The following is a 26,658-nucleotide window of genomic DNA, read 5'->3' as shown; positions in this document are numbered from 1 at the left end:
ACATGGTAACAGCCAGCTTTAAATCCTGCCAGAGCTGGAAGATATAGGAGCCACGCGCTCATCACCAAAAGCAGCAATTCAATGTGTAGTCGTCCTCTGTTAATGCTTAGTATTAAGTGTAGCAGTACATCATTGTGCTGTGAGTTTCCACACTTGCACTCCACTGCACTGTCTGCCACTTGTGGATATGGGAACAGTAAGTAATATCAGGTCATGTTTTCTGTAGTACTAGACATTACAGGGGCTGCGAGGGGAAAGAGGAGATGTTGCTTCTGGTAGGAGCCACATAGCTCTTGCTATGCTTACTTTTGGCCTAGAGGGGCATTATTAAGTAGCACATCTATGTGCCAAAAGAAATGTGTGTATATCAACACAGTTGAACTTACTGTGGAATCTTCTTAAAGAACTGCAAATGCTATAGCACAAAATAGATAAAATTCAGTAGAAGGCAACAAATGGATCCTACCTGAGGCATATTTTTGTGGCGTGGGGTCCAACTCTTATTAAAATCTGTGGCCCTTAGCTTGAATGAAATGTGGATTGCATCCTAAGCCTGCAGCCCTTCTGTTTAAGGTAAGTCAAAAAAATATGATGTGGAAAAGGCCCAATTTGTTTTGATGGGAGTCCTATTACGGAGTCCTATTATGGACTCATGTATTGTTCACGATTAAAGTTAAACGTTTTGAAAAGGGAGGGCATAGGAAAGATTATGTACAAGCAATGCAACATGTGAAAGAAAAATATACAAAGTAGAATCGGTTCTCTCATGTGCGGTATCCTTCAAGTGTAGCCCTCAGTGCTGGACACGTTGTACCCCAAATGAAGGAACCTGCATTGATATTTGAGTCCATACTGTGGTTTGGTTCTCTGTAATGAAAAGCTGTGTGTTTTGAGCTTTCTGTTTCCATTAGATGCTAAAAACGTCTGTCCCAATGAGAAATCTCCTGAGGGCAATGAGACCTTCTGAGCACTGTGAACCTTTACAGCTATGACTAAACTTATATATTTAGGAACGTTAGGTTTGGAGGAACATTGTACTGTGTTATATGAATGCCTTCATGCTCCCAGTACAAATTCTGTACCTACCCCAATACATTAACCTTTGACTGCTACCATTTCTGACACCTGAAATTTAGGGCCAAACTAGATGTTAAATGCATTTAGCATGCAAGTGTTCTAAAATGCAGCTAGTAGAAGCTGATAATTACTGGGGTTGCAGGAGCCAGGGGAATTGTTAAACCTTTCCGTCCTTCATGCAGTTGACAATCACTCTTCTGAGGCCGCTGTCTGCAATGAGAGAGAATCTCCCATTGATAGACTTTCGTTAGGATCATATTAGGGGAAGAAAGAGTTAAACCCCACCTCTCCACAATACACACTTACACACCACACCAGCAGGTTTGCATTAAAAAGCTTGTGTGTTAAATGCAAAGATGTATTTAATATGACATCTAATTTGTTCCTTAATTTTGCTTCATTCAAATATATAATAACAGTGACTTTCAAAATTCTGGAGTTGTGTGTATTTTTTTTTAAAGAAGTTGAAATGATATATAATGAAAAGAAGTTGAAATGGTACATAATGAAAAGTTAAGCCTGAACTGTTGGGAGCTCTCTAGCAAACATTGCAGTGGTGTTTGTAGTACACAATGGTAGCGTACATAACAATTTGAGAGCCTGTGGAACTCCAGTTGTTGTTTGACTCCAACTCCCACCAGTCCTAGTTAGCATGGCCAACGGGAGTTACAATGCAGCAACATCTAGAAGGCCACCCATCCATGATGTAAGAAGTGCCCTGCTGCGTATCAGACCAAAAGCTCATCTAGTCCAGCATACTGTTTTCCATTGTGGCAGGTCGAAATCTGCTAGGGAGCACAAAAGTAAGAGGACTGTCTGCTGCTGCTGCTGCTGCTGCTGTTCCCCCTGGCAATTGGTATTCAGAGATACATTTCCTCTGAACACAGAGGTTTCATTTAGCCACCATGACTCATAGCTGTTGATTGAGCTATCCTCCGTGACCGTGTCTAATCATTTTTAAGGCAACATCTTTAAATTGCACATATTTTCAGGGCTAGATCCTACCTTGTTTTTGTGGCTTTGAATGTTGGGAGAGAGAGAAAATGCCCTCACCCTGGGCTCCTAACAAAATTGAGTTTATTAATTTGGGCAGGGTTATGTAATTAATCTATGTTAACTTGGTGTTCCCTGGATATATTTGCAGTCACACCCAATCCTTCCCCAAAGTCTTAGTGTTGGTTAAACAAAACTAACAATTAAAAATATACTTTAACAATTTAAAACAGCACTTGTAAAAACACACCAGAATTCCCCGTCCTGAAACCAACAATATTAAAACTCCAAGCCTTACATTTAGTCCCCATTTACTGAAAGCTTGTCCAAACTAGTTTGAGTATATGTGCATTCTATTCTTTCTCCAAGCAGCTCATAAAGAAGCAGTCCCCAGGTTTAAAAAAGGTAAAGCTAGAGGACCCATGGACAGGGGCGTAGGAAGGAGGGGCGGTGCGGTGCGCCCTAGGTGTCATCCCTGAGGGGGTGACAAAAAGGCACAATGTGGGGGGCTCACCCTGCTCCCCCCGTGCACAGCAACGTGCAGCGGATCACACCGTCACCCTCCCCCGTGCAGCTTACCCCTCCACTGGGTACACGGCATGACCACTGCTCTGGGTGCCCATGCAGCTAACTCCGCCACTGCCCCTGAACAGTTAAGTCCAGTCAAAGGTGATTATAGGGTGCGACACTCATCTCCTCTTTCAGGCCAAGGGAGCCGGCGTTTGTCCACAGACAGCTTTCCAGGTCATGTGGCCAGCAGGACTAAACTGCTTCTGGCACAATGGAACATATCCAGTAATGGAACATCCTATGCACCTTCAAACCATTATTTTGGTCCCGTGGTACTATAAGACTTTATAATACTATTTTCTGTGTACTGAAAAACAAAATATAAACTTTGGTTATCTGAATTTGAAGTTCTTGCAATACAGCCTCAAACTGAGAGAATAAAACACAAGAAAGCTATGCCTGTGTGTTTTGAACAGGAATGGACAGATCTGTCCAATTTGATTTCAGGTCAGTTTCACATGTGTTCATTCATAAGGCAGTTTTGCCTTGCTTATACATTAATGTGATTTTTAAAAAAAGGATGAAGATAAATATTTAAATATTTAAATATTTAAATACATATGTTATTCCATATGTATCGCAAACATTTTTAATTACATTTTTAATATTTGTTCATGCATGTCTAAAGTTACTTTAGCCTTAATTACACATTTTTAATTGGTTTTGGTATGTTTATAGAACTCCATTGCAAAATTCAGGGCATGTTCCAATCTATGTATTAATCTATGAGGTGTGAATTAGGTCAGTTCACTTAAAAATGCAGGATGAAATTTTCCTCCATCCCTAGTTCTCTCTCAAGACTTGAAGCACCTCTGTTGTCAGATCTATTTTAATCAGTGCATATTTTCTGACTTTTGGGATTCTTAGAGCAAGTTTGCAGAGAAGACAGCTCCAGTGTAATAAACATTGGGAGTGTGCCACCACAGGGGCTGAATGGATGAGGCATTTGTATGAACTAGTGACTTCATCTGGGTGTCGTATGTGTGATTTCTGCAATGGCAGTGACTCTTAAAGTGTCCTTGTCCATTGGCCATAGTGGTGTATTTTGTTTGTTTTTAAATAAAGTTTTATAAACTTAGTAATGGTTAAATACAGTTCAAAATGATTTAATTATAATACAGTATAATACAGAAATAAGTATGGTATATTTATACTCTTATTTCCATTCAATACAAAAACAGATGCCAAAAAAAGGTACCTACACAAGAATACAAAAAATAAAAACAGAGAAAACTAACCTAAAAAACCCCAGTTGTTTCCAATTTTCTAAAGTTCACAACAGTTGAAATACACACACACATGGGCCTGCTGTGCCAACTTTTAAACATCTTCTGAAAACTTCTCTATTCCACCAGGCCTATGCAGGCAATTAAGAATACATCCTTCCACAGTGTTTAATTGATGTCCGTTTTAACTTTTTATTGTACAGACTTATTGCTGATATGAGAGATACCAGTTGCTAAAAGTGCAGTGGCTCTAAGATCTGCCACAGACCCTTGTTTTTTTGTTTTTTTTAAAGATGTGCAGAGAATCTGAAGCGTGTATTGGTTTCAGGACTATGTCGATACACATTTAACTTGGGGTGGACATGCCCATTCCATGGCATAAATTCTGTAGCTGCTGTTTTCCACGTTACCGGTAGCTGGCATGTGGATTTGTGATAACTGACGAATGAATCATGCGGAAAGCTAATTTTGGTGACATAGTAAGGGGTTTTGTAGTCAAAGAGAGGTAGGAGAACTATTACTAGCTGTTACCACCAGTATAGTCTAGTGGATAGACAGAAGCAAGAAAGCTTGTGTTCAAAACCCTGTGGGGCCACGAAGCTCACTGGGTGTCTTCAACCAGAAATAATCTTTTAGCCAGGATGCAGAACCTGTGACCTTCCGGGTGGTGCTGGACTACAGGTCAAATTACCACACACACCTCCCAACTGAGACCATGCAGACTTTGTATGCATGACAGTAGCCCAATCAGTGCCAACCAATGACAGAATGGTGCGTACCCAATGAGGAAACTTTGAGAAGCCACAAGCCACAGCGAGTATAGCAAAGTGGCCTATTAGAGAACAGGGATGCCACATTCCATTCTGGAGCATGAGGGTTGAGTCGCGTTGGGTTCCGGGTTGTGTAGTTTAGTTGAGATTGAATGTCTCTAGTAGCAGCCTTTGGTGTATGCCCATGTGTGTGGATTTTTGGCCCACTCAAAGCACAGCCTTTGATTTAATTTGAATGTTTAGCATTCTCTGTTTGCTCACTGGCCATATTTTTTATGTATTACATAGATAATCTGCCTTTCTCTGAAGGATCTAAAGGCTGTGTACACTGCACAGTGTTTTGAACACATAGGGTATCCAAATGAAAGTGAGCATGCACACTCAGAACACAATAATCCAGTACAAGTTAAATACAAGCTTCATCTTCGCAGGGAGCAATAAATATGTAATAATAATGTTATAAGAAAAAACTGCTCCTTTTTCCCTTATGGGGTATCCAAGAGCTCCTATAGAGTCCTTGTGTAGGTTCTCTATCAGTAGGAGAAAATAACAGAGGCCAGCCAGAGAATATTGAGAAGCAAAGCAGCTAGTAAGCATGATCTTTATTAAACTGTTACAACAGGGCCTTATCTGATTGCCTTTTCTAGGTAGCCTGGCTATTCCTTTGAGATGGTAAATACTTAGTTCCTGAATCTCTTATGCATATTGATAGTGTGCTCAGCTTAACAGATACTTGCCAGACTGTATTTACAGGGAGATGTAAGCCCCTACAGTCCAAAGACAATTGGAAAGCTTTTCCCATTTCCTTCCTCCTTGCAGAGAAATATTTGAGGTCAATTTGGGAGTGTCAGAATGGCTTCAGGATTGTTCTCCTGTGCTATTTCAGACACGTGGTTTATATACTTATGTATGTATTTACCTTGTACATTTATGAACATTTATTGTATATATATATAAGACCTTAGAATTCCTATAACAACAATAATAGGAGTCAATACCTCTTTTGAACACCAGATAACAATGAAAGTTAATTGCAGGTGTGGAGTAGGCACTCCTGTGCTCAGGTTCTGCTTGTGGCTTTCCCACAGGCATCTAGTTGGCCACTGTGAGAACAGGATGCTGGACTAGATGGGCTATTGGCCTGATCCAGCAGGCTCCTCTTCCGACCCCCAACCCTGTGTTAGCCTAACATAACCACCTTTTCATCATCTATCTGGTTGACAAGTGTTTGGGATTATCAAGAGACAAATACTGCCAGTGTGCCCTGCTTGTGAACCTTACTGAGTATGGCTGGCCACTCAGAGAACAAATAGAGTAAGGATAAATAGAACCAACCTAGCTTTCCTTTGCTCTTTGTAACAAAAAGTGATGTCAGCTTAATTCTGGAAGGAATGGGATGTCTGATGCAGAGCCAAAGGGTCTGTCTCTCCTAGAGCTTGATTCAAAGCCTATTTAAATCCATTTTTTAAAAAACAAACCTTGGCTTCATATCGGATCCTAAATCTAATGAAGTGGCAATTTGTTTTTCAATAGTAGGAAGACAATAAGAGGAACCATTGGTGATGTATGTGTGTGTGGGGGGGTAATATTTATGGGATTTATTGTAAGTTTACAAGTAAACATTGCCAGGAGCTTACAGCCATTTATTTTCTGGTTAACCACTTCAAAAACAGTGTGGTAATAAAAAAGATACAATTGGGAACCCTAATAAGATCTACTGTTTGCAGATAAAGGACTTTGCTTCCTTGTTTGTAAGCTATTTGTCACTGTGGTATATATATAATCCCTTTTTTTTACTGTAGCGCTCTTGCACAGACCAGGGGCTGGATACATTTATACTGCATCAAAAGGGCAGGCTGTGGCTGTTCCAAAATCAGTCAATTTTCAACTTTGAAATGTAAGGGTGGGAAGCAACCAGAAATGAATCAAAGCAAATTAATTTACCTCCTAGAGCTACAAAAACAAGGTGATTATTCAAAGGAAGCATAATCCTTAGGGCATGTTCACACTACAAATGAACTTTTATTTATTAAAATTAAAACATTTCTAGCCCACCTTTCTGTGTCAGATAAAATGCCCAAAGTACCTATTATGGTGTTACAGGTAAATGAGGCAGTCACCTCAGGCAGAGGGGTTTTAGGTATAACAAAAAGACAGAATTGCTAGTTATTTAGTTTATTTTTGTTGTATTTTAACTCCCAGGAAAAAGGCTGGTGTGGGATCTTCAGTCTCAGGTGCCAAAATAATTTGGCCAAGCTTAGGTACTATGGACTTTGACTGAGAGTAAATGGAGGGCAAGTGCCATTTGCTGTTCTGCCTCAGAGAACAAACTTTCTTGAGCTGCTCCTGTTCCTTTACGGAATTTACGACTCCATATGCTAAAGGAAATCTCAACACCTTACGTACCTGTAATGCATGACAATTCACTAAAAAAAATGGGCACTTTCACAAACCCTTATGAATATAAGCATTATGATACAATGCGGTTTCTGCACATGCAGTAGAGGGAAGTGAGGGGAAGATGGGGCTCATCAACCTGGGAAGTTAGACCTAGGAGAAGGAAAACTCTGATCCTTGCTGCCTTCTGGGATATCTTTGGGAGAAGAAAAGGCTAAGAATCAAACCCTACACAAATCTGGAGTGAGGTCCCTGAGACAGTTGGCTGGCACCTTGCATGCCTTCATCCTGGCATCTGCTCTCCAGGGTCTCAAGCAAAAGACTTTCCTCCTCCACCTCTATGTGCAGTGAGCATGTGTATGGGCCGTAGGTTTGCATGCTTTCTCCTTGCTCCTGTTGCCAGTACTAAGCACGGTAACCTCATATCACCCTTTTGAAATCTTTAGAATGGACTAAAGGAAATCCCATTGACCTTAGGAAGAGATAAGGGCACATCAACATGCACAACTATTGCAAAATCATCTTAAGTGTTCACAGTGTGCTGAAGTTGTGAAATTTTGTAATGAACTGCACTCTTTTCGAGGTCTCTGAATACCATTTATTTTATCTGTACTGAACTTTTGTGCTATAAAACAAAAGCTAAATAAGTGTTCGTTGCGCAAAATCTAGGCCATATTTTTTTTAGACATCATAGCACCGCCAGTTCCTAGTTTTCACTGAGATGGTAAACCTGTGTCTGGAGTTCTGTATTATTTCAGATTGCAGGTTCGGGCTTACATGACTGAATGCTTCTCCACACAATCCCCTCTTCAAGTAGAAAACTAAATATCAGGGAACTAAATTCTGGTTTAGCCTTCTTCCATTCATGCCAATTTTATTTGTGCAGGCAGCTTTTTCATAATGCATACCAGGAAGGTTAAGTTAGAACCCCCCTATTTTATATTCTTCGCTCCCCTCTCATGGAAGAGTAGTCATGAGCCCCCTCTGGCTGCCTGAAGTTGTACAGTCTACCTTCAGGTTTTCCACCCTAGTGAGCAGGCCACTGTTTTGCATTTGAAAGCTGCCCATAATGTCTGGAAAGTGAAATGCTATAATTCCAGTGATGTAATTGCCAACCTTGTGCCAAAAGATAACACTGTTCCTGCTTGTTAGCTAAGTAAATATCTGAGACCTGGGGAGTGGACAGTTAATATCATAACCCCACCCCCCTCTTATTTCTGCATACCATCTAGTTGCCCAGAAGGAGCTGATAAAACATCTGGCACTACCAAATCATGATAGCTAGGTGGCTCACTTCCAGGGGCTATTTCATCTTCCTCATTTGTGTAAGTGGCAGGTTGTCTGATTTCTTAAATTATTATTTTGCCTTATGGGGTTCTCTGATAAGCAATGGTAGCAATGCCTTCAGACATCAGAACTACTCCTACATGGATATCCCTTGTTTAGGAGTAGGCAACCCTGTCTCCCAACTTCTCTAAAGAACTTATGTCCTCTGCCCTCCTGCTTAAGCCCTTTTTGACACTGTTTCTCCTAGTAGCCATTTACTTCTGCTGCAGGCATCTCTTTGGGGTTCCTCCCAAAGCATATACCAGCTTCAGTAGAAGGATTTTTCTCGATATTGCATGTTAGGCACAAAGTTGCATTTCATCTCCAGTTTGGCTCTAGGAGTCTCAAGGTTAACTTTAAACTAATCAGTCTTTACAGTGCGCTTTTGCTTGTTCTCCCATACAGGAATTCACATTCTCTTTCATCTAAACACACACAGATCTTTTATATACTCCATCAGTACCAGTTTGTTCAGGCCCTTTTCTGGCTCATACTGGAACCACTTAATGATACAGGCCTGAACCAAGCTTGATAGCTGAGAGTGATAGGCTGGCCCCACACTTTCTGCCCCAGTCACCATGAGTGATGGGACTGTAGATGTGGGGGTCGTTCCTGTGCTCTGTCACTCTCTGTCACTGAATTGTCCTGCCCCTCCAGCAAACATTAACTGAAATGGAAAGGAGGGGAAACTTTCCACATCACCTCCATCGGCCTTCCATAGAGAGAGGTCTTCACATATGATTCATATGGCCAATGGAAAGATAATCAGACTATGGGCAAGATGGAGCCTTTCTCCTGCCTCACATGGCTGAGATTCCACATGTCCCCAATTTGTATGCTACAGTTCTGTCTGTTCCTACTGTTTGAATGTCACATCATTGCTCCATCAATGAAATGGAATCTTGGATTTTCAACCTGGTGTTATTGGTTGAACATAACTGCTGCCTTAACAGTCTTATAAATCATCTGTTAGATTATTGTATAGTTTTTTTATTCTATTCTACGAAGTATTGTGAGTATACAGCTCCTGAAATTAGCAAATTGCCTTTAAGGTGTTGTCCTGTAAACACTCAGTAAATGTGCAATTCAGCCCTCTTTTGGATTACTCTCAAAGGGAAGGGGGGTAGCTCAGTGGTAGAATACAGTGGTACCTTGGGTTAGACGCTTCAGGTTACAGACTCCGCTAACCCAGAAATAGTACCTCGGGTTAAGAACTTTACTTCAGGATGAGAACAGAAATCGCGTGGCGGCAGCAGCAGCAGCAGCAGCAGCAGAAGGCCCCATTAGCTAAAGTGGTACCTCAGGTTAAGAACAGTTTCAGGTTAAGAATGGACCTCCAGAACGAATTAAGTTCTTAACCCGAGGTACCACTGTACACACTTACATGCAGAAAGTATGCAGCTCCAAACCCTTGCATTTCTGGGTAGGGCTGGGAAAGACCCATGCCTAAAACCCTGGAGAGTCAGAGCCAGTCAATGTAGACAATATTGAGCTGGATGGATCAATGATATTACTCCATTTGAAGCAGCTTCATTGCATTCCTAAAATAGACAGTAAAGATTCTTAAAGTGTCTTTCCACTACTTTTGATTACTCTTACTTGCTTTTGATCCCGTTCTTCACGCCTGAATTTTCTTACTTCATATTGACTTTTGTTTCAAAGCTATATTGAACTTGAATTTGCAATGTGTACTTCAAACATATTGGAGGAACGAAATAAAAAGACAAAAATCAATACACAGTGAAAAGTGTATCACGAGCTTGCTATTGGAGACAAATCCTGCCAATTTGAAGGGGCTGCTTACATCTTTTCTGAATCCACAGGAGCTTGCCCAAAAGGCCAAGCATAGTAATTGCAACCCTGAGAGAGTACACTCACAGTTGGATTCCTTGTAGGACAATACTGACAGTACTGCTATAAAACACAAATCCATTTAATTGTTTTGGAGATTTGTAGTGGAAAGTGACATTTCATTTAGCTCATGCCATTTACTGAAAGGGCCACAAAAGATGGGGAACTTTTATTTATTGTTTTACCGCTTTAGAAAACATGCTGCTGGTTCATATTCCAACAGACAAGGAGTCTGTTGAGCAAAGTCCAGAGTTCACAGATGTGTAAGGGAGGCTTAGAGCTGGGGGAGAGCAATCATTAGACAAACCAAATAACCAGCACAGTCTGAAAAAACTTCCACAGTTACAACGGGGAGACAGTATTTCCATAGCCAATGAAGGTGCTTTGTAAAGCAGGCACTGAAGCATTTCTGCTATTCGCGGTTTGAGCAATGACAGATTATTTTACCACTACCCTAACAAGATAAAGCAGAGTTACAGTGCAATGCATGCCTACTCAGAAGTAGATACGGTCAGTGGGACTTACTTCCAGGTAAAGTTATAGATGATTTAAAGGATTATGTGTATAAACATACAACGGAAGTAGGGTAATTGTTGTAGACTCAGAGTAAGGCCAGTAGAGAGTTTTAAGATCTCAGATTTGTATAAAGCAAGGATACCCAACATGGACTACAACTTCCATTATTCTTGAATGCTAGTCATGTGTGCTGAGATCAATGGGAGCTGTAATCCAACAACTTTTGGCAGGTACCGTGTTGGCTACCCCAGTGCATGTCTGCCTAATCTTTGTTGATAACTAATTGCTAGAGGCAGTCTGAAATTCACCCTGCTGCCTCCAGCCATTTTTTACGCACATAAACACACATATACAGTATATTTTTTTAAAAAATACCTAAAACAAAAACATTGGGGCCACACAAAAAATCAATTGGGTAAGGATGTTGCCTATGGGGCACAGGCTTGCTACCCTTGGCATATATGACTTAAACACAATAATCTTGAAAAAGTACATAACCCATTTAAAATTTTCTGAAGAAAGACATTCTGTTTGGTTCCATAGTTTGAATGTAGATTTTTCATCAATAAGGAGAAATGCTGTGATATATTTCTATCACTTTCTGAGACATACAAAGTTTACTTGGGTTTTTTTCTATTTAATCGACTGATCTTAATCAATTTGTACAAATTGTGGGATTTTGCTGAATGTTGCAAACATCCGCTTTGTTATGGCCCAGTATAATAATAAAGCTTTGCTTTGTCCTTAGGTTAACATGTTTGTGGAAGGATTCCATGATGCTATTATCCTCTATGTTCTGGCTTTACGGGAAGTTTTGAAGAATGGCTTCACTAAGAAAGATGGAGAAAAGATTGTCCATCAGACATGGAATAGGACATACGAAGGTAGGAATAATCAAGTGTTTGATGTGATTTTGTTTGTCCAGTCTTGGGAAAATCTGTAACTTTTTGGTTGTACCATCTAGCTTCTTAAAATTAAAACCTGCCACCTCCTGCTGATAGCATACCATAAAGTGAAAAATGAGGGAGCGTCCATTCCCCACTGGTTGTTAAAAAGTCATTTTCTCTCCAATGCAAATTACAGTGGGGTGGGGTGGGGGTGCGCGCGCGCGCACACACACACACACACACACACACAGAGAGAGAAGAGAGACGTATGGGGTTACCATTCCCTTTTTTGCTTTGGCACACCTACTGCTGGAATGTGGGGCTCAGGTTGAAAAAGACCCCCACCCGTGTTGTGTTGTGTTGTGTTGCGTTGCGCTGTGCTGTGCTGTCTCCAGCAATAAAAAGGGGGAAGGGGGTAGAACCATGAATAATGTTGTTCATTGAAAGGATGAGATATAAATTAAGGATTCCTAGTAGATAATTATTGGTACAAAAAAGAAGTGGCAACTTGTAATAAGGAGGTAAGAAGATAATGGTTTCCATCTACATGTGCAGTGACAGCTTTTTATCACTCCTTTACATACCACCTTATGCCTCACATATTGTATTTGGAAGGTTTTCCCTACCTCTGGTTATCTACACATACGTATGTATTAACAGGGACAACATAGACAAAAATGGAGACTGTGACATGTGTAAACAGGGTGTATAGATAGCATGCCTGCACACTAGATATTAAGAAACTACATTAAATAGCCCCCTTTTGTCTACATTTTTATAGCATCACTGTCAGTAATTTTATATACAAAGAAAACCCTTATAATAATAGGTTAGCTGTCATCATTAAGGTTCTTGGCTCCTTCCTTGTTTTTGAAGATTGCAGCCATTTGACTCTTTCATGTGCATATATTAGCATGCTTCCTTAGATTGCTTCATCTTTTCCATTTAGGTTTTATAACTGAAAAGCTGGGTTTAATAAAAATGCCAAAATGCCAAGTCCCCCTTCCTTTTCTTTGCTGTATTAGATTTTGAACAGCTTTTTGTGTGTGCATTCAGAAATGTTTCAAGGTCTCCATTTGCTATTTTAGATTGTGCATGCCAAAGTGTTCAGGGTTTTCAGTGCCAAACCTTTTGGGCCCTTCTGCCCCACCCGCATCCTGCCAATCTTAGAATCTATGAATATGTTCAAACTCCAGAACACACACCCGTGCATTAAACTTTGTAAGGTCAGCTGGACCTTACTGGTAAGACCAAGCTGCTCTTGCCAGATACATCTGTCATTTCTTACAGTGTAAGATTACCACAATTTCCAGTGGAAGTACTTAAACTGAAAGGAAATATTTCCTTTAGATAAGAACCCAACAATGAGTTCTGAAATTGGAACAGCTATGAAAAACATAATGGACCACTTTCTCGGCTTCAGTGAGTTTTTCTTTCTCACAGTAATGGAGAGGCATTTGGTTGGAAAGGACAATAAATTTATCCTGTCCAAGTCTTTATACTGATCCAGGTGGCGGGTGGCACTGTGGTCTAAACCACTGAGCCTCTTGGGCCTGCTGATCAGAAGGTTGGCGGTTCAAATCCCCGCAACAGGGTGAGCTCCCATTGCTCTGTCCCAGCTCCTGCCAACCTAGCAGTTCAAAAGCACACCAGTGCAAGTAGATAAATAGGTACTGCTGTGGTGGGAAGGTGAACAGCATTTCCGTGTGCTCTGGTTTCCCTCACGGTGTTCCATTGTGCCAAAAGCGGTTTAGTCATGCTGGCCACATGACCCAGAAAGCTGTCTGTGGACAAACATTGGTTCCCTCAGCCTGAAAGCGAGATGAGCACCTCAACCCCATAGTCGCCTTTGACTGAACTTAAGCGTTCAGGGGTCAGGAATCCAGGAGCTCAACACATTGAGCCCCAACAGTAATCCACGTAATCCAAACATCAGTACAGTGGTACCTCGGGTTACATACGCTTCAGGTTACAGACGCTTCAGGTTACAGACTCAGCTAACCCAGAAATATTACCTCGGGTTAAGAACTTTGCTTCAGGATGAGAACAGAAATCATGCAGCAGCAGCAGGAGGCCCCATTAGCTAAAGTGGTGCTTCAGGTTAAGAACAAACCTCCGGAATGAATTAAGTACTTAACCCGTGGTACCACTGTAGATCAAAAGACAGTAACAAATAGTGATGGGTTAGCCAACTACCAGCAGGGGAAGGAGGAGTCTCCATCATGGGTTAAGAGAGTTTAGCTGCTCTCTTGCATCAGTGGACTCTGCTGTCTCATGCCTTATATACACAGCCAATCACTGCACTCTGCAGGGGTGAGCCTCCTTCAGATGCCATTTCCTCAGGAGGGCCATTCTGCATGATGTTGGAATCGGGTCTTTAGTGTGGTTGCAACTACCCTTCGGATCTTACTCCCACCACATAACAGATTGGCAGTATCTATGTTATCATTCTGGTGCCTATTGAAGCCCTTCCCTTATTCAACAAATCTTTCAAGAGGATATTCTTTTAAAATCCCAGTCTGTGTCTGTACTGAACTTGAAATTGTTTTTAGCTATCTTTTTAACTTTGGATTGTTTTATGGGAAGTGATTCACAAATGAAATAAATAAGAATGATAGAAAATTATAATAGGCAGAAATTGAAGGGCTGCACCAAAGAAGTCTGAGGATGGTGTTATTTCTGTTCCTGATACTCAACTTGAATGTGATTTTTATTGTAAGAACCTTTTTTAAACTTAATTTGAGAGCCTTTCCAGGCTATAAAGCAGGATACCATTATCCTAAATAAATCAGTAATTATGATTTTACTTTAAAAAAATAAGGATTATTCTAGTACCATATGCATTATACATGCATTATACCAGAGCAGTAAACATGGGACTGCTTATGAAGTTAGCCAGTGTAGTGCAGTGAGTAGTGCTGGATTTAGACTGAAGAGACCTTAAGCCAGTTTCTGTCTCTCAACCTACTTCACAGAGTTGCTGTGAGGATAGAAGGGTAGCAGGAAGAACCATGTAACATGCTGTTAAGGATTTCTAGCCTCATAGTTGCCACTCTTTCTCAAAATAATCTATGCCATCTCAAAAGGTGAATGTATTAGAGATTGATACATTCGATAAGAGATTGAGTGTTTGGGGGGGGAGGCTCGTTTAATTTCATTGCACATAGGTTGTACAATGACAATAAAGGTATTATTATTATTAGGACTCTTTGCTTGCCTTTTGACTTGAGATGAGTAGATGCATTAAACTATTAGCTTCCTCAAATATTCCAGGGCCTAGACTTTCCTGTATAAAATTATTTTTCCCCTTAATGGCTTTTTAAAAATCAGCAAAATAGGGGTTCTGAAATAGGACTTATGCCCCGCAGGCTGTGTGTGTGTGTGTGTGTGTGTGTGTGAGTGTGTGAGAGAGAGAGAGAGAGAGAGAGAGAGAGAAGAAATGTTAGGAATTTTAGGAATGCAGCCCCAGAGGTAAAATTACAATTTCTTTTGGAATGCCAACAGAAGTACTGGAAGACTAATGAGGTTTTCTGCCATATCAGTCTCTAATAATTCTGCCATTTGCTTTTCTTGGAAGCATTATGTGCTGTCAACTCATTAATTTTTAAATTTCTCACCTGCCACTCTCTAGGCATTGCAGGGCCAGTATCCATAGATGCCAATGGAGAAAGATATGGAGATTTTTCTGTGATTGCAATGACTGATCCAGAAACTGGAATGCAGCAGGTAAGTGCTGAAATAATGCTAAATGCTAGGCTGGAAAAAGGATTCGGTGGCAAAATGTTTATTGACTCTACCGTGGGCAAGACATATTATGTCTCTTGCAGTCTCCATTTCTACTAAACCAATTAAGGAAAGAATTTAAACTGATCACTGTTACAAGTCCTTCTTACTAACCCTTCAGCAGAACCTCATAAGAAAGCTTGATGTGCAGGGATTGGAACAAACTGCCATTAAAACACACACACACACACACACACACACAATTTCTTACTGGATTATTACTGGATCATCATCAGCCTGAAAAATATGATATGGCAACCTAGACTCTTGAATTCAAGATCTTAATGAATGTGGGAGACTGCATACATTTTCAAAGAAAATGAAAAGTATTCATGACCTTGTTTAGCTAGGCTGATCATCAAAAGCAAGAGATACAATGAGGCCAAAGGAGAGTGCCTTGAGTATTGGTACTGTGAAATTAAACACTACAATTGCATAATAGCACTACAGGGTCCTTGGTTTACAAATGTCATGGTCTTCATCTGTAGAAATTAAAGACAGCATTCAACCAATAATATTACATGCTAGAGTGAAAATCCAGATATATATATATCAGATGTGGATAATATCCTAGACAGTGGCATTGTTCAGAAGGTTTTAGTTGCAGTGAACAAGAAACTAAATATGAGGCAGCAAAGAGGTGAAATTTTCTGGAAATTTTGAAGCCATGGGAAGCAAATTCCCCAGGGTAAAACAGAAATATATTCAGCTCTTAATTTCTTATCAGCACTAAACTTATTCTACTGCTTTAACCTTTAATGATATAACATGGATCACTTATAGCTAGTGAGTGTGTAAAATCAAACTATTTGCCTTATACAGAACAATCCCATGCATATTCATTCAGACATAAAATCTGCTGTTTAGTTGAGCTTCCTCTTCGTTAAACACATAGAACTTCAGCCTCAAAAACATAAATGCCTTAAACTGCAGTCCTATAAAAATCAGTAGTGAACTAAAAATCAGAATGCCTAGCACTAGTGCCTCCTTCTTTCCCCTCCATTCCTTAACCTGTGTATTTCCCTTCCCAAACCCAAATCTTGCTGTTTCTCACCACCAATTAAACTGTTTGCATGTGTCTGCATGCGTACCTGCCTGGTTGGTTGCCTGCCTGCATCTCTGTGTCACATGTGGCTGGCCCATGGTGACCCCTGGCTTTGCCTACCCCAGCCCCATCTGCAGTTAGCTGCCCTGCCCTCTGCTCAGTCCTTCACCCCACCAGCTTCAGGGGTCAGCAGCCGCAGCTAGTTACATTTCAAGAAGAATGTTGGTAAAATGGAAATAATGGCTTATAAAGTATAGTAATGTCATTTGCTGCATAAACTGCTAAGATTAGTTGGGAAATTGTACATATAAACCTGTTAACTGTAAGGACAGTGAATTGGTTTGATCTGGTGTCAACCAGACTGTTTGCTGTTATGGTGCTTTTGATTGATTTGTGTGTGTAATATTGTGCTGCCTTGGCCATACACTAAGACCTGACTGACGGATAACATGGAAGATGTCAGAAAAGAACTATAAAGATTATTACAGGTCCAGAAGTCATCTGAGGAAAGGCTGAAGGACACAGCCTGTTAACCGAAAACCTTGGAGTGGAGGGGAAGTGCACATGGGAAGGATAATATTGACCCCAGTCTCTATATATATTCATGTGCAGCTCTCATCTATGACAGGAATTCCAGCAATTGCATGATTGGACTTTTTTGTATATTTAGTACATCCTTTCTGTTTCCCTTTGGAAGCCTCACTCATGTCACATTCCAGCTTCTTTCCATTTTGTGTTTGTTGACATCATTCATTTTGCTGGGATTGTCTCATCCTAATTTATAATGCTGACCTCTCTTTGTTGGTGCTGGTGGTAATATTAGTTTATTTGGAAGGTTCATTCCCACTGGTCATGAAAACTTTAGTTTCTAAGCGGAATGCAGCCAAACCAATTTAGGCTTGACCAGCAAATCTTTATCTGATAATTTGGTGTCTAGAATGTGATAAATAAAATGAACCTAAAATGAAGTAAACATGCATTTTAATGAAAAACAGAGTAGTTTGGGACCACAAAAAATAGAGGTGTGGTGGTGGGGAACAAGAGCCAAGCACATAGCCCAAAGAGCTCTGACAGCCATACACAAATGACAGCAATAATTTACACACCATTCGGTGAAGTAAACAAAAGTTTATGTGCTGGGCATTTGGTCCCTCCGATTTATTGATGGATTTTTGGATGCGAATCTGAAAAGTGTATGTTATATGTAACAGAGATTAAGCTAGCAGATATACCCCTGTTTTCTACCTATTTCCAGAAGCTGGTTGGAAATAGACTGTCATTTTGCTATATATCTATTTTCTTCACAGGTTATTTGGAACTATTATGGAAAGCACGGACGGCTTGAAATGCTTCCAAATGTAAATTACCCCTGGAAGCTCAAAGCAAGAACAGATGACAGCCGAGGTTTGGAACACCCAAGCAACACACCCTGCAAATCATGTAAGTTTACTGAGGTTAACTTCTCCTTTCCAAATCTGCAACAGACAGCAGTCCATGTTAAGGAATTGCACTTGTTCTCAGATACACTTCTGTATCAATATCAATACTACAAATAACAACCTGGCCAGAGGAAATTTACTGAGGCTCAATTTACGTATAGCTAATGTTCATGGGAAAATCTGGGATAGTTTCTTTCAAAATGTGAAGATGGAACACTGGCAAAGTGGGTATGTGCAAATGATTTTGTATATTGGTAATAGCATCAAGATTTCCCAAGCAAAAGGTTGCAAAGCAGAGAGCCAATGTGGTATAGTGGTTAGAGTGTCGGACCTGGGACACCCGGGTTCCAATCCCCACTCAGCAAAGAAACTCACTGGGTGACCTTGGGCCAGTCACTGTATCTCAGCCCAACTTCCTCACAGGGTTGTTGTAAAGATAAAACAGGGAGCAGGAGAGCTATGTGCACCACCTTGAGCTCCTTGGAGGAAAGATGGGATATTAAATAAATAAATAAATAACCTTGCTGAAACCCCCAGAAGAGAATAGTGGTGCTGCAGAGCTAGGTGGGATAAAGGATTAAATGGGAGAAGATACAGAGATGCAGTTGAAATGAAGCTGTCATGAGGTGAGTGTAAATGCTGAACAGGCACAAGAATGAATCAGGCCCAAAGTTTATTAAGGTTTGAAACGGTTGGCATAGAATGGCACCAAAGCATTCTGGCAGCCTGCCTTATAGCCTAACTGATGTCGAAAGGAAAGTCAGCTTCTTCGCTACAGACTGCTCTTTCTACCTGCTGTGACCAACCATAGAATGTAAATGGTACCAAGGTACCCAAAATGGTCCAGAAGCAAGACATTACCCCCAGAGCCCTTAAGGGGTCTCCCAAAGAAGGCATTCAGTGAAATCACTCCCACCTGCTCTCAAACTATGCTCTCCCTGCCTAGTGCCACAGCGGTAGAGCAAGTTGTGATACAATTATTGATACAAGAGACTGAAAGCACTGGGAAAGAAAATATCCTTGTTAGGAGGAAGGCGGAAAAAAACTGGAACCAAATGGTTGATTAGGAATTTAGGTAAAATTCCTTCCTGGCACTATCACCCAGTGACCGGCAATTAGCCCATAACAAAGTAAGCAAGCAGAAGAAACATCCAAGAATTAGGGAGAGTGGGAGGGCAATTTAAGCCTGGGATTGAGGCTGGGACCTTTTGTATGCAAGGCAAATGATTCGCCACCTAGCTTCACTCCCTTTCCATCTCCTATCCATGCCCAGCTGGCATTTGCTAGCTGACCAAGGAGCAGGTTCCACAATGCAGCCAAGGTGGTAGTCATGTTGTTGGCTCACTCCCTATCTCCCAGCATCAATATAAAAGAAGGCAGATTTTCATAAATTTGAGAAGATTTGAATTGCACGGATGAACCATTTCAACACACACACACACACGAAAATCACAGCAAAAAACAGCATATGGATGTAAAAAGTTGTATTGCAACCCATCCTAAGGTAATTCATTATTGACTGAGAATTACTGTTGCCCAGTGCCCTCAAGGCGTGTTGGAGAGAAAATACATGCCTTCCCTTTAAAAAGGTCAGTTCAACTCTTTCAGTTCTGCTGTTATAGAAAGTTTTTTAAACTCACCTGTTTTCTTTGGCTTTTTAATAAAATGTTTCATTTTAAACTTTGGGATTTCTGTTAGCGTTTATTGAAATTTATTAGCTGACTGATTTATTGTGATTTGAATGGTATATTTCAATGTTTGTTTTTAATGGAAACTGTATCTGAGTTTTAATGTAAGCCGCCTTGTATAGTCTTGAAAGGTGGCTTAGAAATAACTGAAATAAATCAGCAGCACTTCAGAGTGTGACAACAATAAGCTCCAAGGTAAACATAAAGGAAGAAAATAAAAGCAGTTGGAACTATAGAAAAGTTTATTTGGATTCAAAATGGATTTTGAATAGATTTGTTTATAATACTACATTGATCATTTATTCAGTCATTCTGTGAGCTTGAACATATTTCTTAGTGATTTGCTATTGGTTATTTCTTTTTTAATTTTTCAAGCAGGTGGTCTAGGAGAGTCAGCAGTTACAGGAATTGTTGTGGGTGCCTTGCTAGGAGCAGGATTGTTGATGGCTTTCTACTTTTTCAGGTTGGTTCTGTTTGGGGGGAAAATATTGCCTACATTTTATAATTTGTATAAAGCAAATCAATCATTAGAGAAACAAGCCATGGTTTGTTGAATCATCTGTGGGGCAGATTGTGGTTAATTTATGTGCTTTATTTATTTTGAGGAGTGGACAGGTACTTAATATTGCTGATTTTTTAATGTTGTGAACTTTATGAGCAGTTTTGTATTGCACTCTGTTTTATTATAGTTGTAATTGTATTATTATTCCGTTAGTGTAAGATACATTCAGTGTTTATTAATTGTAAACGAGGTCTATAAATATTTTTTGGCAGTAACAACATGTAAGAGTTTAGTCAGAATAACAATTAATTAGCAAATTAGATATGTTTGAGTATTTAGATTTTACTGAATTGTGAGTGGACTTTAATGGGGCAGTCCCAGTTTCACTGAAGAACACAAATACAGAACACAAATGATATTTAACAGTGTGAGGTGGCAAGCAATCTATTCCACTGAACAATATGAAGCCATATGCTGCAATCTTGAAGCAGATCTTTAAAAAAAAAACACTGTTTGAGAGAACTAACTACTAAATGGTTCCACTATTTGCAGCCCTAACTTCAAAGCATCTGTTGCACTTTATACTGGCTTCCTTCAGATCTGTGGAAGAATATTCAGTTTGTCTGAAATCTTTGAATATAACTTAACTTTGAGATCAGGCAAAAATGCTTCAAGGCACACCTCTTTAATCTTTTGGCAATAGTGTTCATTCATCTCATTTATCATTAGGAACACATTTGTACTTCACAGACATTATTTTGTGAAGGGAGTTATATTCCTAATTATCCTAAACTGAAGGAGGTTTTCTTACCCTGTGCTACCCATTTCTTTTATGCAGAAAAAAATACAAAATAACTATTGAGAGGCGAAGTCAACTGGAAGAATACAACATCGGCAAGCACTGGCAATTACGAGAGGACTCTATAAGGTCTCACTTTTCTGCTGCATGAAGTAAGGAGAAACAAACTGTTTTTGTGTGTGTGCGGAGGAAATCTGTCGACAAATGGACACTACCAAAGACAGCAACAGAAAAGAAGAAGCTTATTAAGGACTCAGCATTTTAAAAGTAGAGTAACTCTGTCTTAATTTCTTTCAGAAACTCAGGAATGATTTACTAGCCACATTATTCCACGTGGCCTTTTTATCTTGTGGAAAAGAAAATGACAAAAGAACAAGTGTGTCCCCCACCCCCCGCCAAGATGGTTTTGACACTTGGTGTGTATCCAAGACAAGTCGCTGTGGTCAGCCATTTTGTTTCTTGGAAATGTGAAGGTTCTTTCAGCGGACCTTCATTAGCTGTACCTCATACCAGATTATAAAAGGAATGTGTTTTCAAAGACACAGGTGCTGCTTTTTAGTATTGTTCAGCATTGAATAGTGGAGATTAGAATCGAGCAAAGGAAGTGTGAGGTAGTACAAAACAATACAATTTATGGGAAAGGAGCAAAAGCATCTTTAGAGAACAGAAGAAATCCCAAGGCAGTGGAAAGATAGTGTTTGGTTCTGAGGACCTACTTACACAACAAATTAGTTTTGGATATCATTCCAATAGCATTCCCTGTGAAAGGATTCCTTTGCAAATATGTTGTGTATTGGTCTAAACAGAACAACTTCTTGCCTGTGTTCCTGGGGATGTTTGGGTTTAAGAGAACTTCCATTTACATGGCATTTTTGTTTCAAGAAAGCTCCCTCCTCTGTATCATTTTCATGACCTATATATGGATTCTGCAGGGTTCCTGTCATAGAGATCACTGTAGGATTATACATTCACTGGTTACATGTCTCCTGCTTTTTAATCTGTTGGGTGTTTCTTGTGTAAAATAAACATGAACCATTTCCAGAAAAGAGGCAGGCCTGATCTGCACATAACGTGACACTAGGTAAAAGAACCCTGAGGTGGTAGAGTGGTCTTACAACTTCAGAATACAGATGAGTTGAGAGGATGTGCCATTTCTGAATACTGTACTCCAAGTTATTAAAACACACACACACACACACACACACACACACACAGGAAGGAACTGAATGTAGCACTAAGGTGATTGTTCCAAAAGGGCAAGCATTGTGGCTTGCCAGATGCAACAGTCCCCACTTTCCTCCCCCATGCACTGTTCTGGGGGTTCTCCCACTCCTGTGGCAGTTTCAGGGGATATGGGGCATGCAGGAGAAGAAGGAAAGGAAAGCCCTGTTGCACAAGTAGAAGCCCTTGCGTAGGGCTTCTGTTGATGTGATTCATTAGTTGAATCCTTCCCAATAACTGAGCAAGAGGGGGCAACATGAAAAATTGAGAAAAGTCCAGGCTCCCTTTCACAGCCATGCTAGGTTTCTGCATAAATATTGTTTTTTACACAGGGAAGCATTCAGAAATATAATTTCCCTTACCTGCATTCTGAAGTAGTATAGTCCAATCTGTCAGCTCATTCCCATCTCATCCTGCTTTATGTGTAGACTAGGCCAATAACAGTAAATGAGATCCTTGCCTCAGACAAAGCACCTTTGGCTGATCTCTTTATGTACATAGAGATATGTACACACAAAAATACAAAACAGCTAGAAGTTCAGAAGTTCTGGCTCCTCTGGTTTTGTCTCCACCAGGTTGCCCTTCTGCTTCCTTAGCCTTTTGGTTCCCACTGCTAAAATGGGAAGAAATGGGCAAGGCAAGAATATTGATTTGTGTAGATGTATGGGCATGACAGCAGTGCAGATGAGAGAATCTTAGGAACTGAATAATACAGCTCTAAAAAATAATCAGGCCATTACTCAGCAGCTTGTTCCATTAAAATCTGTGGTACTTACTTCTGAGAAAAATGAGTACAGAGTGATGATGCAATATATCATCCCTGCTTCAAATTCTTCAGCTGGAAGCAAACACCCCATGGCCACCTTTGAGACCTGAGTGTAGCCCAAACTATGTAAATATTAAGTATTAGAGTGGTTTTGTACAGAAAAGGCAACTCCAAACTTTTTTGTTGTATAAAAAGTGACATCTGGCTAACATGTTATTTTTAGGTATTATCATATTTTTCTATTAAGAAAAAAATGTCTATTTGAGGTTGTTTTATTTCACCTTGGAAAGTCAAAGTGAGAGCACATTTGAAGAGCTATTTTTCTTTTCTTTTTTAAAAGTGTGAATAATAATGAGCACAGATCTTCTTATATGTAAATAAAAGTAGTATATTTGACTTTTGCATATTGGGCCAGTCCGCCCCTTCCCCTTCTTTCTTTCCCCAGTCATGGAATTCTCATTCAGTGGCAAGATTCCTTTGATGATATAAAACAGAGCTGTGGAAGCTGTGGTCCTCCAGATGTTGCTGAACCAAAGCTTCCACCATTCTTGTTGGTTAGAACTGATAAGAGTAGGACTCCAATAACATCTGGAAGGCCAGAGATTCCCCATCCCAATATAGGGGTTGAGAGACTTCATGCTAATAATTCCAGATTTCTCTAAAAGGAATAATATAACCATCTATTTTATTGGAAGAGTACATGAATATGGAGGTTTTAACAACAACAATCCCTCTTACCTCTGTTGGTTTAAAAATACTATTAGATCAGTTTTTATCTTTCTAATGTCAGTCTTCAGAGATCTCTCTATATTGATTCATCTGTCAAGGAGCTCCGACATGGTTCCCAATAGAACCAGCTAGTGGTTACCAGAGAAGCAGCAAGAGTTCTGGACACTCCTGGTCATTCCCAGCAGCCCCACACCTGTAAGGTGCTACTTCCTGCTTCTACCACTGTTTCATGTCTCCTGCTGGCAAGGGTGTCTGTGTGTCCTTGTCTGCCATCCAGCAGAAGTGGCTATTCTTTCCTCTTTATGGTGTACCACCTCACTGGCCGCTGAACATTGTAGATGATTCTGGTGCATGTTTTAGGGTATGCATTCAGCCTCATGCAGACACTGGTGACTCCTATTCGGTCTCACAGCTACCCTACATAAATAGTGGAGTGTGTAACTTAAGAGCTACAACACATCCAATCTTTTCCTATAGCTGCACATTGCAGGGGAAGATGGAGGTCTAGCTGTATTTCAGGGAAGCTTGTCAATTTTTGCTTACCTTCTTACTGAGGATGCCCTGATAACTTCCAGGGACATCAGAGTTCCTTGGAACATAGTTTGAAAACCACTGTCAGTTTTTTTTCCAGCAATCTTCTGCTCTTTTCCTAAGTCAGTGTATGCTATTTATCCCCCAATTCCTTGAGCATTCCAGCTGGTTCTCCAGTGCTAATACTATTCTTAGGTTTCAGACTTTTCAAGGGAATAATAAAATTAAAACACTACCAAAGCATTCTTCACTAAAATGAATCATACATGCATAAAGCATATACAATAAATAGGCCAATAGGTATGCTTAATTTCAATTGCTTTGTCCAGTTTAAAATCAAGCAGTGCATAACTGCAGTGGATTGTTGCCAAAATCTACAAAGAGTACACAGAAGGATGTGCTGGAATTTAATTTAAAGACTGTACAAGAATCTAAGTACTAACACTCAGCCAACTGAAAGAAAGACAGTAAAGAAGGTTGGATGCACATTTTATTGAACCAGCAGCTGTTGGTGGGTGTGTCATGTTTTCCAATGCAATACAGCCCTTTAGGATATTCAAACTTTCATGTTGGCCAACAAGTTGCACCAGTAAAAAGAATTGGCTTATCAATTTCCTCTTTTCTATTTTAGTGTTAGTAGAAAATTGGCATAAGCATCATCCAAAGAACCACATTACTCCTACATTAGTGAACTGACAGACATATTGTTTCCAAATAAGACTGTTTTGGAACATTATTGCCTCCAAAGACTAATTTTTGCTAGGCTAGAATGAAGGGGTTAAAGGGAGAATCTCTGAATTTAGCTCTAAAGAACAAGGCTACGGTAATTCTGAAGCAGCTTAGTTTTACACAAAGATTCATTTCATTTGATCTTGAAAACAAACTCAAAATGAGGTTTTCTGAAATGAACTGCTGTATATATACCTTGTTTTATCAATACAAAACTATTTCGTCCTAAACACTTTCTTTCTGGTACCCACAAACATTTATAGCATGTAAAGAATTTTTGAAAGGTGCTCCTTTAAACTTTTACACTGTAAAATTTACAGTAACTACTAATATTCACGTAAGTCAAAGGCTAAAATATTCTGGTGACTTTGATACTGTTGAGATTCATATACTAAGCTACAGTGCTTTTATTATTGGGATTTACTATGTGATGTAATAGAGTAAAACAACAACAACACTTGCTTAGTGTTTCCAGAGCATACATCTCCTAAAAGATTATTGAGCAAGCAAAGGAAATGTATCTAGTAGGGAATTTCTAAGGAGAAAATTAAAAAAATCTAAGCTGGAATACACAAAGACATAGAATCATTCCAAATCATGGAGAGTATCATTAACTCACATATTCTTATGTCTTACTACTTCCTTTAGTGAATACATCATAAAGAAAGCAGATTTTAAAAGTTTATTTTATATCATTCAGAATAGGATGGAACTTGTATATGCTAGAATATTAGTTTTATTTTCTGAATTACTTGTTCTGCTGAACAATGAAGTTCTCAAATTACTTACAGAAACCAATGGAGGGTATTATAGAAGAAGTTATTAGGGGCTACAGGGTGTTATAACATTTCCTTTCCATATCTGTGACAAATGTTGTGCCAACAGTTTATAATGGTTTATAAGATAGTAAGCATGACCATAATAATTTTACTTTTAATTTTTAGTATTGTACACTGCTTTGTGTGTCATTTCTGGCATGACTGCAGTTCCTAAACAAATAAGAAAATGAAAATTTTCCTTTGCTATTAAATGCTTAGGGAGATGGACACTGATAGCTGGAATTAGAATTTTGTTTCTGACTTCAACAGGAGGAGAGTCAGACTAAACATTCCAATTTCAGTGGCATTCCAAGAGCCATGGCTCGCAGTGGTCTCAATTAAGAGAAGCCAAGTTCATAAGCTCACATGATTCACCTTTGTACTTCTGGACTCTCTGCTTTGATTTCCATGGATCAAACCACTACATTCCTTTTGTCTACTTCTCCAAATATGAAAAGAGATTTGAAAAGCCAAACAGCAGCTACAGCCAGCAAAGAAAACAAAGAAGAAAATCCAAGTGCATAATCTGATGTTTACACACACTATTTTCTTTCACAGGTGTGTCACCAATGTGTGCAAAAGGTGTGTGCTCGAAGTCAGATGGGGTGTAGGATTTGGAGTAATTATGTTAGCAGAGTTCTCACGAGCAACACGCAGAATCAAACTTTGGGGACCAAGAAAATTCACCACAAAAGGAGAAGGGTGTTTTTTAAATGGTCAAACTTCCTCTCCTGCCCAGAGCAAAATCCAAGAGCGAATAGACTTCCAAGCTCCCACTGCCCATATCTATTGCAACCCCTGCAAAGTTTTCCCCATCCCCAAAATCCAGTACCCCCTTTCACCTTAATCTTTGGAAATTGCATGGCCCCTTCAAAGAACAACACTTTCCATAGTCCATCACATGCTATACCATCAACCTTTTTACCTCTCTTGCTTGTTGCTGCTGCTATTCCTTCTCTGCCAGAAACAATGAGGGATGCGAGGGATGTGTTTGA

The 26,658-nt window shown here is 39.8% G+C and overlaps 1 protein-coding gene and 1 long non-coding RNA gene across 8 annotated transcripts in view; one reads left to right on the top strand and one right to left on the bottom strand.

Annotated features, from left to right (window-relative positions):
• NPR3 (natriuretic peptide receptor 3) overlaps window positions 1–22,051 on the top strand; it is a 44,304-nt gene extending 22,253 nt beyond the window's left edge. The window contains exons 4-9 of one of the 3 annotated variants that reach the window (XM_053409290.1): window positions 11,475–11,610; window positions 15,245–15,339; window positions 17,749–17,881; window positions 19,944–20,031; window positions 20,909–21,021; window positions 21,167–22,051. In XM_053409290.1, coding sequence (XP_053265265.1) covers window positions 11,475–11,610; window positions 15,245–15,339; window positions 17,749–17,881; window positions 19,944–20,031; window positions 20,909–21,020 — 564 coding nt within the window. In that variant the 3' untranslated portion in view covers window position 21,021; window positions 21,167–22,051. Of the gene's footprint in view, window positions 1–11,474; window positions 11,611–15,244; window positions 15,340–17,748; window positions 17,882–19,943; window positions 20,032–20,908 lie in introns of all 3 variants that reach the window. The other 2 variants (XM_053409291.1, XM_053409289.1) reach the window with 2 other exon arrangements.
• The window catches only part of LOC128423774 (uncharacterized), a 146,510-nt gene that overhangs the window by 8,430 nt on the left and 111,422 nt on the right, over window positions 1–26,658 (bottom strand). The window lies entirely within an intron of this gene.

The sequence above is a fragment of the Podarcis raffonei genome, chromosome 11 (assembly GCF_027172205.1).
Source record: "Podarcis raffonei isolate rPodRaf1 chromosome 11, rPodRaf1.pri, whole genome shotgun sequence".
Classification (NCBI taxonomy): Eukaryota; Metazoa; Chordata; class Lepidosauria; order Squamata; family Lacertidae; genus Podarcis; species Podarcis raffonei.
Note: the sequence above shows the minus strand (reverse complement) of the source record. Positions and strands in the feature narration are given on the sequence as shown.